Source organism: Amblyomma mixtum, chromosome 9 (assembly GCF_055824585.1).
Source record: "Amblyomma mixtum isolate Tamu chromosome 9, ASM5582458v1, whole genome shotgun sequence".
NCBI classification, from domain to species: Eukaryota; Metazoa; Arthropoda; class Arachnida; order Ixodida; family Ixodidae; genus Amblyomma; species Amblyomma mixtum.
In genome coordinates this window covers 3,064,291-3,080,542 of record NC_143020.1, presented here as the reverse complement: position 1 = coordinate 3,080,542, position 16,252 = coordinate 3,064,291, and the positions used below count along the sequence as shown (strand labels likewise).

Sequence of the window (16,252 nt, the reverse complement as noted above, 5' to 3'; positions counted from 1 at the left end):
GGCGTCACAGCAGGCACACACCCAGGAGTCACACCGAAACCAGCACAGCACTTCGTTCACCTCTTCGTCGCACCGCGTGAACGGCTGCCGGTCGTCCCCATTAAAGAATAAACTTCAAGTGTTTACTGAATCTGACTGCCAGCCGCTTTCTGACCTGTTTTTAATAGAGCACACGCACGCACGTCTACCGAGGACGACTCAACAAGATGAAGCTATTTCGCTCGCGAGGCAATCTGCCGAAAAACGCGGTCGATGAGATCACCACCCAGCCACCGGCTTCCTCAGCCACTCCAGCCAGAGTGCCTGTCACACAGTGATGACATCCGGTTGTCGGCCAAAGTTTCTGGCGTCTTCCGCCTTGTGCGCGGCCTGTCGATCGGCCGGAAAGTTGCTGACGTCGGCTTCGCGTCGGCATTGCTTGTGTGTCTGCCTATTTGAATGTGTTTGGCAAGCAATTTATCTTTGTCGTCTTTATGGCCAGGTACACATTTATATAGAGAGGTCTGGCAAATTTTTTTTGGCTTTTCACAATTCACATACTGAGGAGCTATCTTTATTTACGCATCTTCTCCATACTGTATCTCATACAAAGCCATATGACATTTTTTCATCAGCAGATCTTGCTGCTTTGTTGACAGAGATTTAGCCGTCTCTGCCATGAAATTGAAAAACATATTGCACCGATGGGGCAGCTCTCGCTGTGTCACCGCTTTGATGACATCCAACAAAGCTCCGGCCACCTTGTCGATATCATCATTGGAAGGCTCTTCCGGCTTTGTCCTGAAATAAAAATAACAATAACTCGTTTACCCCTTCTATATCCCCAAATGTTTCGTTCCAGTGCCACTACTGTGCAGCAAGTGTACTGAGTGTATCAGTCAAGAAAAAGGAACGATTTAAAGACTATGTGGTATATGAAGGAATGGTTCGGAATGTGTGCACACCAAATTCGGCCTCAGCTGTGCTTCTTTACCTTACTTTCAAAGATGTGATATCTCATTGTTTGGTTCATGAAATGCCTGACGCGCTAACCGCCGAATTCATATACACGCCTCTATTCGAACTTCAACTCCAATCTGCCCTGGGGGCCTGTTTTGCGCTTCATAAAAGAACCTCCACTCGAATCGCTCCTGCGGTAGAGTAAAACTTACAGGTTTTCGTCGAGAATCTCGAGGTAGCACCGAGGCTGCCTTGAGCGCTTCTCGAATTCCAATTCGCTTGTAAAGCATGGCGGATGTCGCGTCGTCTGCCGGCAGTGTGGATTTCGGTCCACTTGTATACAAAGCATTACACGAACTTGCACGCAGTGCGGATGCATGAAACCCTGCGCCGAAGCGTCGGCTTAGTGACGGCCTCAGTCCGTTCGACCCGCAAATTCCTGGCAAGGCATTGTTCTGCGAAGACGACCGTGGCTATCCTCCTGGTGTTGATACTTGCCGATGAGGCCGATCACGGATAGTCGTCGTCAATCGCTGCCTCCAAGGCACTTGTTCATCGCACCACGCATAAGGAGCACGGGTAAATTACAAGTCGTCATCGGCAACCCTGTATTGGTTGCCGATGATGGTTGCTTCACCTGTATTGTGACGTTTCCGCAGATGGCGGCGCACTTCTAGGGAACGGCTTACAGCGGACGCTGAAGGCTCTGGAAGCGCTGTTTCTCAAGTGCAAACATGCGCGCTGTACGCATCAGTGGGCTCAGGTTGCGTGCGCCTCCGAACATGACACGGCGCTGCCGCTGAAGCAGGAGGTGTCGCTTGTACCGGCGAAAGGATATTCGCGATCAGGGGAAGAGAAAGGCTATTGAAGCGCATTTAAAATCACGGCGGCCAGCTAGCTCTTAATTGGCAATCAGTGTTTCCTTTTTTGGATGTCACCCCACTACGACACTATTTCCATTTTGACACCATTTCTGAATGGCCCTCGTATACGTGAAGCTAACTGCCGCCGAAGCTAGCCAGACGCGAAAGCTTTTCAGGCTGTTTTTAGCAGTTGCTTTGGCCATTCCGACCAGGGTCAAGAAATCTCTTCCTCTGTCGAAAAAGTTTTACAAGGTGCAAAGGTTCATCGTGAAGGTTCTTCAGACGGCATAAGGTAAAAAAATACGTATGCAATTGAGAGGGACATGCCATTTTACGGCTAACGTTTCGCCTTGAAGGTGCACTGAATAGGAATCTGAACTCGTATTTTTGCCGCGGGAATTCGATCTACACGTTCCCAGCATTCTTAGAAACTACGACTTATTGCCCTGTGTGGCCGATTTCCCAAATTAAATCGAATTAACGTCCGGCTCCCGCCTTTACTTTTTGAATTCTCCCCGTACGGTGGGCGGAGTCGACCAACGCGTGGGGTGCCTATCAGCCAGCTCCGTGGAGGCTTTGCTTTCGCTTTATTTTGTTTTTTAGGTTTCCGTGAATAAATAGTTTCATTCGCAGATAACATAGCCGCAAAATAAGCCCGCAGAATACAAATACGCGCGGACTATTTGCTTCTACGGATTACTACGTATTACTCCGCCGATGGCAGACCGGCAAGCCGCCACGGGACAGGGTGGAGGGCACTCCACGCGTTGGTCGACTCCGCCCACCTTACGGGGAGAACTCAAAAAAAGAAAAGGCGGGAGCCGGACGTTAATTCAATTTAATTAGGGAAATCGGCCACACGGGGCAATAAATCGAAGTTTCTAGGAATGCGCGGAACGTGTAGATCGAGTTCCCGCGGCGAAAAGACGAGTTTAGATTCCTGTTCAGTGCACCTTTAACGTCGTCCCCAAACTCCATCCCGCTTCCTCAAGGGAGAGGGACTGGAGGAAGCATTATCGAATAGCTCCTCGTCGCAAGAAACGCCAAGTGACTTTCTTGAACCCCAACCATCCTTAGAGTGGCGGAGCGGCCGTTTCCTCGACTACGCGGGGTGGAGGCGCAGCGTCGAGTCTACGTGCGTTTTTTTTTTATGAATTAGGCTGTAAGCCTTTCCGGCTCCGGTGCGTTCACAGAAGTCGCAGCACGTCCCTAAGCATTCGGACTTAAATGCTGAGGGCAGGATTACTCAGTTTCTAAGTACATGACCTTTACAATTCCGGTGCACCACATACAAGTGTATGGAAAGGATTAAGAAATGTTGTGTAAGTTTAGAGAAACCTGTAATTTGTTTAATTTAGCGCACAAACTGACACCTTGGTTAAACCACTCACTCCAGTAAAGGCTGCACGTCCAAGTTCGCCCTCTGTGCGCTGGAAGTGCTGTTCGTACGTGCACGTTTTCTCTTGTGGTTGACCGGCACTGGAAGGATTTCTTCCGGTTCTTCGTCATCGCCATCTTCAAGCACGTAGCTGAAAAATCAAGCATCGACCCTGCAGAGTGAACAACAGCCTTGCATATCACTTCATTTTTCGGTAATGAAGTAATAATGTGGTGAACCGTAGTCAGAACAGATGAAGGAAATCATTAACTGCCGCAGTCATTCTGTGAAATAGAGAGGAGAAATAGCAAACATGACATTTTTTTGCGGGTTTAGGATTAATTATTCCACTTGAAGCGACATCCGAAATGTGCTTATCCTAGTCACTGCGCCGTGAAGAACTGTCAACGTGGGTTGGGACGTGCTGTCAAGAATCTAGTCACAGATACTCACGTATGATACATGCAAGCGTGAACGGTGCACATTATGCGGACATACCTTTCGTGGTCATCGTCTGGTTCCTGGTGGCAAATCCTACAAAAAAAAAATGGACAAGCCGTCAATTTCACAACATTTTCTGATGCGTTCAAATAACCCTAGTGCGACCCCACAGGGTACTTATATTTATCGAGGCCGATAAAGATGTCAAACATATTTGTTATTCTGAATTGGTATGTGTTGGATTTCAGAAATTCTCAATGTGGAAAACATGAACGGACACCTTCAAACGTAATAACGTTAGGAGATTGGTGTACTCTTTTGAAGTTTATGCTTGCTCATACACACGTTGCCTAGATACTGGGCCGCTGGGAGCGTTCCCACAAATGCATAAAGGCAGACTATCAGCTGATGCATTCAGCTCACTCATCTTTCAGGCTGCAAGGTCAGACCTTAAAATGTGCTTCACTAAAAGGATGGCTGAAACCGTAGTCATGAATTCAGCAAAAATTATGTGCACGACATAAAGAATTCAACTATCTGACGATAGTTTAAAGCCATAGCCAAGTTAATTAATTGGTCACGAGTGAAATGAATAAACTTGCCTGTCGTCATTGGATGCATCCAGGTGCACCATTATATTCTCGCTGGGTCTGAAATGAACGAGTGATAGCAGTGTGCAGTGTTAGGAATAGAGAAGAGAACCCGCCGCTAAAGGAAGAGCTAGAAATTCTCAGCACTTGAAGAGGGTAGCTAGGTACGATAACGTCCACTGTGAGCACATAAGGTTATGCTGTGATGTGGTATACTATAATAAAGTATGGTAAGTATTCAAGTGGTCGTTAGCTTTCAAAAACTCCAAGTGGTCTTTGAGTGGTGCCGTAGTGGTGAACTTTGGATTAAAGTCGGCTGCCAGCTGTGGCCGAAACAAACACGAGGATTTTGTAGATGGATATGTATCAGCCTATAATTTAAACTTAAGAGAGCCCGACATCCCGAAACTATGTAAAGATGCGAATAATAATGGTATTTCTGCTAACTTGTGCCATAGTTTACAAAACGATAACCTACTGCACAAATATTTGACCAGCGTAGGGTTACACGCAATTCTCCACGCAACGCCAGGATATTATTACAGCAAATCATTGCCGTTGTACCCGCGGGCGTTGGCGAGCCCGACTGGTCACGCGAGAAGCCTGACGGCAATGGTCACCCCGTGACCAGCACCGTGACCACTCAAGAGCGCTCCACGTGTCCGCGCCAGCCATGTCACTCCGCCGCGACATCAACGCACACGGAGCCGTCTTGCACACAGGCCTTAAAGCCAACGATGTGAATGCGGCGTCATGACGTCACACAGAGTACGAGGGGGTACCCAAAAGAAACCGGACTAAATTTTTTGGTCGGCAAAGCTTCTGTGGTACCGCGTTTTGCCACTAGGAGCGCATAGAACGAACATTCCAGAGTCAGTAAGCAGAGTGCCGTCGTTGAAGGAGGTCAGACTAGTTTAGGCAGAGTTTTAGAGTGACGACTGTTTTGTGTGAGTGTCGTTTTTGCAATGGCTGATTTTCTTGAACAGCATGCGCCAGTGAAATTCTGATTTTTGCTCGGAAAAAGTTGAATGGAAACTCTTGAAATATTAAAGACGTACAAGGACGATGCTATAGGGACAACTCAAGTGTTCCTGAATCGAATCCTGAATCAAAGCAACAATCATGCCAAAGGAAAACTTCAAATTCACCTCGCCTCAAGAAAGCTCATCAGGTGAAACCAAACCTCAAAACAATACTGATTTGTTTTTTCGACGTGAGAGGAGTCGTCCATTGAGAATTTGTTCCGCAGGGTCAGACAGTTAGCCAGGCTTTCTACTTAGATGTTTTGAAAAGATTGGGCAACAGTGTGTGGTGGAAGCGGCCAGATTTGTGGCGGTCGCGCGACTGGTTTTTCCATCATGGCAATGCCCCTGCTCACACAGCCCTGTCTCTACGACAATTTTGGACCAGAAATGGCATGACCCCTATTCCGCAACCCTCATACTCTCCCGACCTTGCCCCGTGCTACTTTCTTTGTTTCCTAGAATGAAAAAATAGGTGAATGGAAAGCGTTTCGCTGATGTTGCTGAGGTGATGAAAAAAACGACGGAGGCACTGTCCAGCATCACAAAAGATGAATTTAAACAATGTTTTGAAAAATGGAATGAAAGATTCAACAAGCGTATCATTGCAAGTGGGGAATACTTTGAAGGAGGTTGAAGGTCAGTGCTTAAAATGTGAACAAATAAGTTCAAACAAAAATAAGTCCGGTTTCTTTTGGGTACCCCCTCGTATACCTCGAAAAGGTGACGAGGGCACAGTGGCAGGTTGACTGACAAGTGGGAAAAGTATAAATCGCGAAATGAAAGTACTGCTGCGCCGGATGAACACATCAGTGAGTGGTGTAATCGTCCAGCCATATTTTGAAGGAATCTGATTTACTTTTTAAAAACAACATTTAGCTTGCTTTTGTAGGCTTCCTTAGCCACGCAGTAAAAAACAAAAGGATTCACTTCATAAAACGGTAGCGCAAGCGCAGTATAGTTTCACTCTGCCTGTTCGGAGGAAAGAGATTTTAAAGAGACCAGTTCTGCGGTAATTTTTTTCTCTATACATTTCTGTCATCTAAGCGTACGAAATATATTAGGACGTTCCGCATGCATTTGCCTCTCTCTATTAAGGTTTTTTAATTAATATATTCTTAATTAATTCCAGCCGAAGACACCTGTGTTCATCAAATAATACCCCCCCCCCCCTCGAGATGACCTCCTTAGTAAAAAAAGTCAAAGTTCTTGAGGAGGTATTGACGAAGGAACGAAAACATAAGTCATGACCTCAGGCTAGGCTTTCGATGTAAAGCATTACGTGCGGGTACTACCTTGTGTACGCGTATTCAAGCCCGTGCCTGACACTCTGAAATTAGACCTACGTTTGACGAAACAATCAACTTCAGTGAACGACAGCTGAAACTCGGTCAATTTAGCTGGATTCAAAGCAGCTAAGTAAGCTTTATTGAAGTCGAAGCAGAACTTTGCCTAAAAATTTCTGGTATGGATTTCTTTTCCGTGTGTGTCATCCGTTCTGCCGTGTGATGAGATAACGAATTCGTTGGCGATAAAGGATGAATCCATTAAACATAAAGTTCATATTTTGCGCACAATTACCGATTGCTATCTCTCCGTATTTTCAATGTATCCAAAATAACTTAAGATTTCACTAATTTCGCACTGCTCTCAGGAACGTACGAACAATCCTCAGAAGCAAAGTATTCCGCCGCGAAGGAAACACAGCAGTCTCTTTTCAGTGTTCGAATCTCTGTCATTATAAACATCCTGTGACTACTTTGTTTCATTTTAAGCTTTGCTTACACACTGTTCTGAATTGGTGGCAATTGAAGAGCTACTTACGGTGTCGTGTAATTTCCGTCCAGAATACCACACGACTCTGGTTTTCGTCAGTTCCTTCAATACCCATGACTGACTTTACTCGCAACACCTGCCGTGAATTACGTTGGTATCGAGAAGACTACGTGTTAACATTTACTGTCTTGATGGATATTTTCAGCTTCAAAAATAATTTATAGAATACAGCTTCTTCTGTGCTAACTGGCAGATGTCTTTAACATTCCAAAAACCATTCTGACTTGCGCTTAATGAATGATTCTATTCGAAAATTGACAGCAAGGGACCATCCAGTCATGACAATTTATAAACACTTTTTGTCCCGCTTTCTGATCCGATATATTCTTGTCAAACGTATTAAATAGATTAGATCATTGGCAAAGAAGAAATTACAACACCTCCGTTGCACATGCATGTAAGGTCCTGGAGATAGAAAGTTTTAAGTCAGCCGTCATATGAATACTCTTATAAATCTGGAGTTGGAGCCAGCAATAAGAAGCGAATCAACTCGATCCGATTGACCAGAAATCGATTCGTTTTATAATCCTGCCAGTATAAATGGTGCAATAAGGTTCTTCCGGTTTCCGCAGCGCTGTTTTCTCTAAATTTCCAAGCGCTTTCGGCTCAGCAAAATTCGCGCATCTGATTAAATATTTCACTCCGGCAGCTTCCGGAAGATGGCTACTGAACTCCTGCTAAACCGTCTTTTTTTTCATCAAAGGCGTTCATTCATTTCATTTTTTAGGCAATACAAGTATTGCCCACGAGGCGAGACAAAAGGAGACTATTGGTATCCTGAGTAGGTCTTGGCCTCGCTGGGCACAGCAGAGGCAGTAGTATAAAACATATCACCTTAAGCATACATCCTAATCACAATCGGATCAGATGATTATATACTCCTACATGCAGTATACATATGCACAGGCTGCGTGACATAAATGGCACTTTGCTTAATAGCGACATAAAGAAACATATTATTTAACAATAAAAGCAAACAAGAACATCAATGACACAATAGGGCGCTTGTTCTTCGCCTAAAATGATATACAGATGTAACATTTTTTGCAATGGTGATTATATCAGGATAGGAATTACAGAACATTGTAATTTGATGTTCGATAGTTTGTGCGCCATAATTTGTTCTTGGCCTTTCTGTCGGTAAGGTAGTACGGCGCAATGAATAACCGGTATCTCTATCAAGGTACAGATTACAAAACGCCGCAGAATTTGTTGTCATCTCTTTATATATGTACAGACTCAGTTTCAGGTGATATGAAAACATGAAAGACGGTAGATTGTGGCGGATGATAAGCTCAGAAGCACTAACTTGTCCATTTGTTGGCTGCAATAAACGTGCAGCTTTCCGAATGAGCACACACAGTCTTTCGCTATCAGGAACAAATATATTTGCCTAAACTAACACGTTTACCCAGAGTTACTTTCTGTGTGAAATACTTAATTTTTTGCCTGGTACCACTCTTTCTCCCGTGTAAAGACAATTCAACGTGAGAGAAATTCCACATTTTGCTTGTATTTTTATTTTTCGTTGTCTTTTTGTGCACATACTTCGCTTTGAATCACTGACCTGATATGGCAATTGTACGTTACTCACCCACTACTGCAATAGCGGCTTCTAGCTGCAGTATCCAAAAATAACGAAATAAAAACTTTACAGACTATTGACAGGTCGGAAAACAGATAGGCTCCAAGATATTGCGCATGAAACAGCTTTAGCGTACACTTTCAATAATCTCAGTCTAAAGGTTTTCGAATATACCACAAAAATAAAAGCGAAACTTAAGGAGGAACTGACGGGAATTTTAAATCCCAAGGCTGTCATAGAGGAGAAAAAGATGGTGCGAAAGAGCCCCCAGCTGTTTTCCAAACCACCCCAGCGCGAACCTATAGTAGTAAATCTTCCTGCACTGACACCTTTGACCACGTGGCAGTTCCCGCAAGGATGAAACCCAGAGTTCCAGCAGATATTTGTACACGTGGACAGCCTCCCCCAGAGAATAGGAAGGTCGTGCCAATTTCTGACTGCACGTAATCACATTGATATCACGGGGGATTTATAAAAAGTTAGCTAGCGTTTCCGAAATCGGGAACACAATGGAGTTTTGAGGCCGGAACAGACAAGCGCTCGAGAAATCAGCCGAAAGCGAGTGTAGAAAGGGATTTGAACGCATCGGTTATAAGCGATGAAAAAAGTGCCCCGCCAAATAAGCATAAATCCAAATGAAAACATATAAAAGGACAGCGCCAGCCAGCACCTATCAGCAGACTTAGAATGCGGTATCTATACTCCTGACATGCATTCCATGCTTTCAGTTGCTTGAGGCAGCAAGATATATGGGAAATACTCAAGATAAGTTTATGGCGAGAAGTCATTTGCATTAATGACTTCTCGCCATTAATAGAACCTTGTCAATAAAAGAATGGAATGAGTTGCCCTCTAGTATCGCTACCATAACCCAGCTTTCCTTATTTCAGTCGGAATTGCTAACATATCTGGAATCCCAGCGCGTTCAGTAACCAGATTTGCTTTTATATCACTTACTTGCAAACTAGTACGTTATCTTTCTTTGTTATTTGTGCATTTTTTGTAACAGTTTTTACGTTATGTTCTTTCTCAACAGGACGTATTAACCACCTAAATGCTTTTTTGCCTTTGAAAATTGTGCTCTGATTTGTCCCCCCCCCCCCCCAAAGTAATGCCCCCCGTGGGCCCTTAGGGTATTCGAATAAAAAGAAATAAATATGCATTTCAGTTAGGGATTGCTTTATCGAGGACCACCTGTGGGCTTCTTCCTGTGAATTAAAAGGATGTCGACATTTTCACACTATGCTTCACCTACCTTTAAGCGTTGTAATAGCATGAAATATTCTTACAACGTGAACTTGTTTGCGAAATGGTCGTATACACTGGGAAATGAACTAATCATTCTTTTATTTTACTCCATAAAGAGGACCTCAAGCGACATCGCGACGAATGAATCTACGCGACTGTCTGTCGAACAACGGGCTTGTTGCCGCAAGAAATTATAGTATTGTGACGCCCTTCGAATAACTCAACAAATTAAATTACAGAATACTCGATCTGTACTAAACATTGATTTATAAGGAACGAAATGTGCATAGATGGAGAATTAAGAAAAGAAGCTGAAAAATAAATTATTCTCTCATTCTCAGATGAATTTCACTTACGTGTCTTGCCGGTCCTTTGACAGCATCTCATCGAGTACATCATAATAACGCCACGTGATGTTTGGCAAATCCTCTCCGCCAGGTTTCTTCGATGCCTCCACCAAGTTCTTGAGACGCCTCCAGCGGTCTTTCAAGTTGGCAAATTTCTTCGCCGCGACTTTACCTGCATAAAAAAGGTTACATTGTTTGTCACTGCTTGCAGAGTATACCAGTCCCACAAACAACTCACCTGTTAAGCCCATTTGCTTTCCTATTATTGCCCAGCGCCTTTCCTTCATCTCAATGTCTTTAAAATTTATCTCCCTGTTGTCGTAGAGAAATCGGTACGGCCTCACAAGCGCTATGAATACGTGGGCGTTGAAACGCGGTTCGGGGAGAGCCACCATGGCTGCCGCGCCGACAGCGAAACGGGTGCGGACAGAGCGAGACTACGTTGTTTGACGCTGCTGGGAAGGAGCGGTTCGCCAGACGCCGTCGCCGTGCCGGGGAAGAACCGTGCAATGGCGGTGGCGCGCCGTTGAGAGAGGAGGAGTGTCAGGCGGGAAGCGCCCTCTCCCGAGGCGTCAACCGGTTCCGCGACGGCAACGAGACGGGGGAGAAAACAGCGATGGGAACATGGAGGAAGGAAACCATAGGAGAGGCCATAGCCTCCTCTATTTTTTCTGTGCCTGGTCAAAGGCTGCTGAAGCGCCGTCTGACTCCGCCGTGTTTCTCCGCGGGGCGGCGCTGCCAGCCCAGGATGGATGGGCGTGCGCGTAGTTGCGGCCGGCTGCAGGGGCTTCGGCGGCCGCGGAATAAATGTGGCCTTTGCCTACTCCACAAACGACCAACTCGTCCTAAGCCATTACCAAAAGTATATAAAAGCAAACATTCGGCAGCGCAAAAACGACGTCCGCAACTATGCAAGAAAACGCGCAGTCCTCTAACCGAACATTCCTAAGACACACAATCAAGATCGACGAAACCAGCACACTCAGAGCCGGAACAAGTTAGCAAAAACGCGCCTAATCCTCGTGCACTGAAATGCGCAGCAACCCGGAATAAAGCGGCGCTAAATACAGATTTCGAATTAGCTGAATGAAGCCCGGCCGGCGACAGAAGCAGACGGCCTGCACAAGGCGCCGAAGAAAAACAGCACAAGCGCTTGTGATGACGACAAAATCAAACGTTGAATGCGTCAAATACCTCATTGCTAAAGAGGGGTTCAAGTTTGTTCTGACCAGAAAGTTTTCTTCGGACCCCATAGAGTCGTTTTTTGGCTGGTTAAGGCGGTCTGCAGGAAGCAATGATCAGACAGATGCTAGAGCGGTACTCGCTGGCGTAGAGAAGGCCTTAAAAACTGAGTTAGTGTCTGCTTCCCAACACAGCAACGTAATAGAAACGGAAAGGCAAGCACTTGGAGCACTGAACAGTGCACAGAAACTTGCAGTCACCCAGCGCGCGGACGACTTTCCACCGGAGGCGAAAAGTCTCCTTGAAGACCTTCTCAGGACACAGAAAACGTTGCTGCCAGCGCCAGACACTGCAGCACTTGCGATGTTAGGAGGTTATTTGGCTCGCGTCGTTCAAGAAAAAATTGATTGCAGCAGCTGCAATGCTTTTCTCACGCGACCAGCCTCATCTGCGCCCAGTGACAGTTTGATCCATCTTCAGGACAGAGGAGGCCTCCTTTATCCTTCAACGCAGTTTTTGTATGTTCTGTACGCCCTCAAGAGCTACGTCGAGGTGTTGCTCAACAAAAGACAGTTCTTATCAAAATCCCTGCAAGCTGCAGTCAACAATGCAGTTGAGGCTCTTGCAGAACATGGAGCACTGAAATGTGAGCTTGCGTCCAATGACCACCACAGCCAGCTTCTGAAACTCATCTGCGGAAAGTTTTTCCGCCCAGTTTTTGCGAACTATGCCTTATCGGTGACGGACAGGAACGATGTAGTGAAACCGCTGACATCAAAGCCTCTATCTAGAAAGATTTTGAAGTTGTGAAAACATTTTTGCATGTATGTTTTATTCTATATACGACAGTAAAATTTTTTCCATTCACTCATCGCTCACAAAAATGCTTCCTTAATGTTTCTGCTTATATATTGGGTCAGATACGACCTATGCTAAGAATACGTGTTTTGTACAAAGAGGCACAGTAACAATTACCGTCGATATAGCTGTAAACTTGTCGGTACTGGAGCAACGTTCGATATGTATGCCCGGCCGCCGATTTCATATTTTCCTTGATGAGCAGCTTTTACTAAAGTGCATGTGCACATGGCTTAACAAAAACAATTTAGCACTTTAACGATCGTGTCCGCACATCAATCTTACTAAACGGAGAGTAGTATACACAGTAGCAGAATTGCGCGCCGTCTTTTACGCTGCGTGCAACTCCTGCCGCGTCGTCTGCTCCATCCTGGGCTGCGCGCGCCACTCGTCGGCAGCTTCGCGTACTAGCACGAACGGCGCCTAACAACGGCGTTTCCCGCGATTGAGCGGGCATGAAAAAATAGAGGAGGCTATGGAGAGGCCCTCGCTATCCGAGCCGCGTTACAAAAAACGTGCAGGAAGTCACGTGGTTTCGCAAGGCCTACTGGGATTCGTTTGCCAGCGGCGCAGCCAATAGCAGCGTTGGGCGCAGCGGCGTCGTCTGCTTCACGCTTCACCCATGTCGGCAGAGCCGGTTGAGTAGAGTTGGAAATTCGCATTTTTATTCAATCGTTGTGGTCCGCGGGAGGCACAAAGTTCCAGAGGCCTGTAGTCGGTGCCGGTCTTCATTGCTGTGCGCTTAGTTCATTCAGGATGCCGTCTTGACGAAAGCGGTTGTTTTGGAAGCCCGCGACAGCTTTCTCTGAAAAGGCTTGGCGCTGCAGCTTCGCTATTCTTTTTCGGCTTCGCGTTTTGTGCGGTTGCGTCCCTCAACGCTGCTAGTCTTGTTCCAAGGAGAAATTGACAGTGCCGACGGCTCATAAAGCGATAGACGACGGTGACACGCTGGTTTATATGGTTACAGCAGCGAGGGAAGAAAAAGCCATTTGGGAGTCGGCGCTTGTTTTGTGTATGTATACGTGTTCTGCGTGTTCCTTCATTTTTGTGTATTTTTCCCGCGCTGTTTTAACCACGAATAAATACAAACTCGTCCAGACCGTGTCCTTGTAAGTATACCCGTTGCGTCTACATTCCCCTATGCATGACGGTCACAATAGTTGGCGACCGATATGCGTGGGCCGCGCTGTGCTCACCGAAGCGTGCAGTGCCAAGAAAGCCGCGCTGCATCCAATGGTATCCGTCAGCAAAGCGATACGCGAAGCAGTCTGAAACGTACCATATCTGTTTACTGTACGCTGTGCGAGCGATATGTCAACTGCGTGCAAGTTTTCTTCGATATGGACCCTGTGGATCGACCGATCCGCGCGGCTGTCTCGATCGAGTGCTGTTGTGCGAGCGTAAGGACACATAGCCGGGTTTAGGATGCGCAATGTTAGGTTTAAAACATTTGCGCTTAAGGGTGGAGTGTAAGGCCATGCCATTGTAAGATTGAGTGTACAGCCTTTGTCAAAAGTTTGGAGCCCAGGGGGGTTTTCTTTTTAGCCACACTCTGTCGTTCTTAATGGATATCTAGCGCTCCAGATTTCCTGGACATAAGAAGATATCTGCTACTGCCTCCTGCAATAGGTAGGACATACATGAATGCTCCTGGAGTCCCATTATAAAGTTTGGAAGTGAACCCCCTGGAACTTTTTACAGAGACTGTACCTCGCAACTTACCGTTTACCGAGATGCCGAGTCGACCTGCGACCACCTCGCCGAGTTGCAGTTTCTTGCATTCAGCTGATTAAACGCATTAGTGAAGTCCAAAATTTGTAGTTTATTGGAAAATCAAATTATGAGCCTTAAAAAGGTTTGATACAGCACAACACTTATTACAAAACATAGCTTGCTACGTGAAGCAAGCAAAATCTTTTAACAAAAGTGATAACGCTCGTGTATGGAAGGAGAACACACATAAAAAGGATTCAACAAATATACTAGAAAGAAGAAGAAATGCACAACTGAATCACATCACTTTGCAACCATGAACTATACGATCAGAGAGAGTAAAAACATATAGGAAGGCAGTAAATGAGGGCTTTGAGACAGAAAAATATTTGTGGACCATTCTTGCCCAATTGTGTGAAAGCTTTCACTTCTCGGTAGTTGTTTCTGCATCGCAAAGTTGATAAAATTTAAGCAATGTAAATGCAAAGTAATTGGAGCACTGTGTGGAAGTGACTTGAAAAATTGGTAACAGTTGTCCCAGCTGGTGGAAAAAGTGACTCATTTCCCTCCCTTCTGCTTCATGTATTCCTTTCTGTAATATATGCAAAGAAAGAGAGTACCCTGCTGACACTATTTCTATTGTTGCATTGTTGTATTAGACTCTTATCTGCCTAGCCTGGAACAGTATAGAAATAGCATAGTTTTCTGTTCTGTTTGTTGTGTGCTATGTGGTATTTGTGTGCACATGCTGTTTTATACTTGTCAAAACCACGAGCCAACCAACATAGTCTGCACATAAGACGGGCATTTGAGCTGTGCACAACTAAGGCATGATGACAGCTAAAGAATGATTAATATAGTGTACAAATTGCGGCTGGTAGAATGATAAGGTTTTCCTCTGTATGCATATGTACCAAGTGCATGTGGAAAAGTGTTTTCATCATTTGGTTGGTTGGTTTATGGGGTTTAACGTCCCAAAGCGACTAAGGCTATGAGAGACGCCGTAGTGGAGGGCTCCGGAAATTTCGACCACCTGGGGTTCTTTAACGTGCACTGACATCGCACAGTACACGGGCCTCGAATTTCTCCTCCAAAGAAATTCAACCGCCGCGGCCGGGATCGAACCCACGTCTTTCGGGCCAGCAGCCGAGCACCATAGCCACTGAGCCACCGCGGCGGCTTTTCATCATTTAAGAACATGAATTTGTTGCAGGTTGCAAAACTAATATTTTTTATTTATTTACATATACTGCAGGCCAATGTTTTGGCCCAAGCAGGATGGGCATACAAATGTAGCATACAACAAGAAGAACATATACAATGCGAGGAAGAACCCATGGGAAACAACACATTTCTTAAAAGAACAACTATATGATAAAACTAACATTGGGTAATAAATGGCAACAACACACCTCATGTATGATATGAATGCAAAATGCATCACAAATAACTCTTCTGGAAGGAAAACAGGATATGTTAAGTATGCAAAATATGGCTTTCTAGTCCTTTCACAAAATCTTTGTTCTTAAAAATGTTGGGTGGTAAAGAATCCCCTTATATGCTAGAACTTATTGCTAGTGCTTACTCTGTTGCTGCGTGCAGTGGGATGATCACCCCCTTTTGACACTACTATAGTTTGAAAGGCCAAAATCACCTTCAGTTGTGTTGAATATCTAGAACTAAAATTGTAAGTATGGTACACTAATTACTCTCTTGATTATTCCGGCTTCTATAGTATGAAAAACATGCACTCCATATTTTTACAAAATACGATACTTCAGTCACCCTGTACCCTAAAGGACAGTAGTGCAGGCACGCTAAAGAAAGCTCTGGGAGACTGCTAACTGCAGCCTTTATTCTTGAACATCAGTGACCAATAGTACATGTCCATCTGTGAAGCTAGAGCATATAGATTCATGAACAAGAACTAGCATTTGCACTCTGGACATGTACTGCTGATGTTACTTAACTGACTTCTTTTTGAAAATGTGCGTATCGTTCATTTACCACAAAAGAGAAAAATCTGATTTTAGGAAGCAGGTAATTTCTGGTTGATTCAGTAGCAATCAAGCTAAATCAAAGCCCTGATTACTCTTGAAAAAACTGACAGTGACTGCGTCGGTGGTGTACATGACGCATTCACATTACAAAGCTATTCTTTTCAATACTCAGTATGACAGGTTATAATGTACTCTAAATTGTGAGCGGCCGTTTGAATAGAATTTTATTTTGACAAAGTCAGACATTTAC

The 16,252-nt window shown here is 45.0% G+C and overlaps 2 protein-coding genes across 2 annotated transcripts; one reads left to right on the top strand and one right to left on the bottom strand.

Moving 5' to 3' along the window:
• Positions 1-556: 556 nt before the first annotated feature.
• Positions 557-10,739, bottom strand: LOC149328086 (uncharacterized). The gene is made up of 6 exons (XM_089560693.1): positions 10,488-10,739; positions 10,259-10,421; positions 4,224-4,271; positions 3,679-3,714; positions 3,194-3,331; positions 557-780 (listed from the first exon to the last, which is right to left on the bottom strand). The coding sequence occupies exons 1-6, from the start codon at positions 10,642-10,644 to the stop codon at positions 558-560; spliced, it is 765 nt and encodes a 254-aa protein (XP_089416819.1). The 5' UTR covers positions 10,645-10,739; the 3' UTR covers position 557.
• Positions 10,740-11,335: 596 nt separating this feature from the next.
• Positions 11,336-12,744, top strand: LOC149328085 (uncharacterized). The gene has a single exon (XM_089561413.1). It carries the CDS (start codon positions 11,336-11,338, stop codon positions 12,239-12,241), a length of 906 nt encoding a protein of 301 aa, XP_089417539.1. The 3' UTR covers positions 12,242-12,744.
• Positions 12,745-16,252: the final 3,508 nt, after the last annotated feature.

Coding starts and splice junctions, on each gene's coding strand:
- LOC149328086 (XM_089560693.1), bottom strand. CDS start 10,644: ATGGTGGCTCTCCCCGAACCGCGTTTCAACGCCCACGTATTCATAGCG. Junction 4,272..10,258: donor TCAAAGGACCGGCAAGACAC/GTAAGTGAAATT, acceptor CGTTCATTTCAG/ACCCAGCGAGAATATAATGG. Junction 3,332..3,678: donor CCAGACGATGACCACGAAAG/GTATGTCCGCAT, acceptor TTGATTTTTCAG/CTACGTGCTTGAAGATGGCG.
- LOC149328085 (XM_089561413.1), top strand. CDS start 11,336: ATGAAGCCCGGCCGGCGACAGAAGCAGACGGCCTGCACAAGGCGCCGA.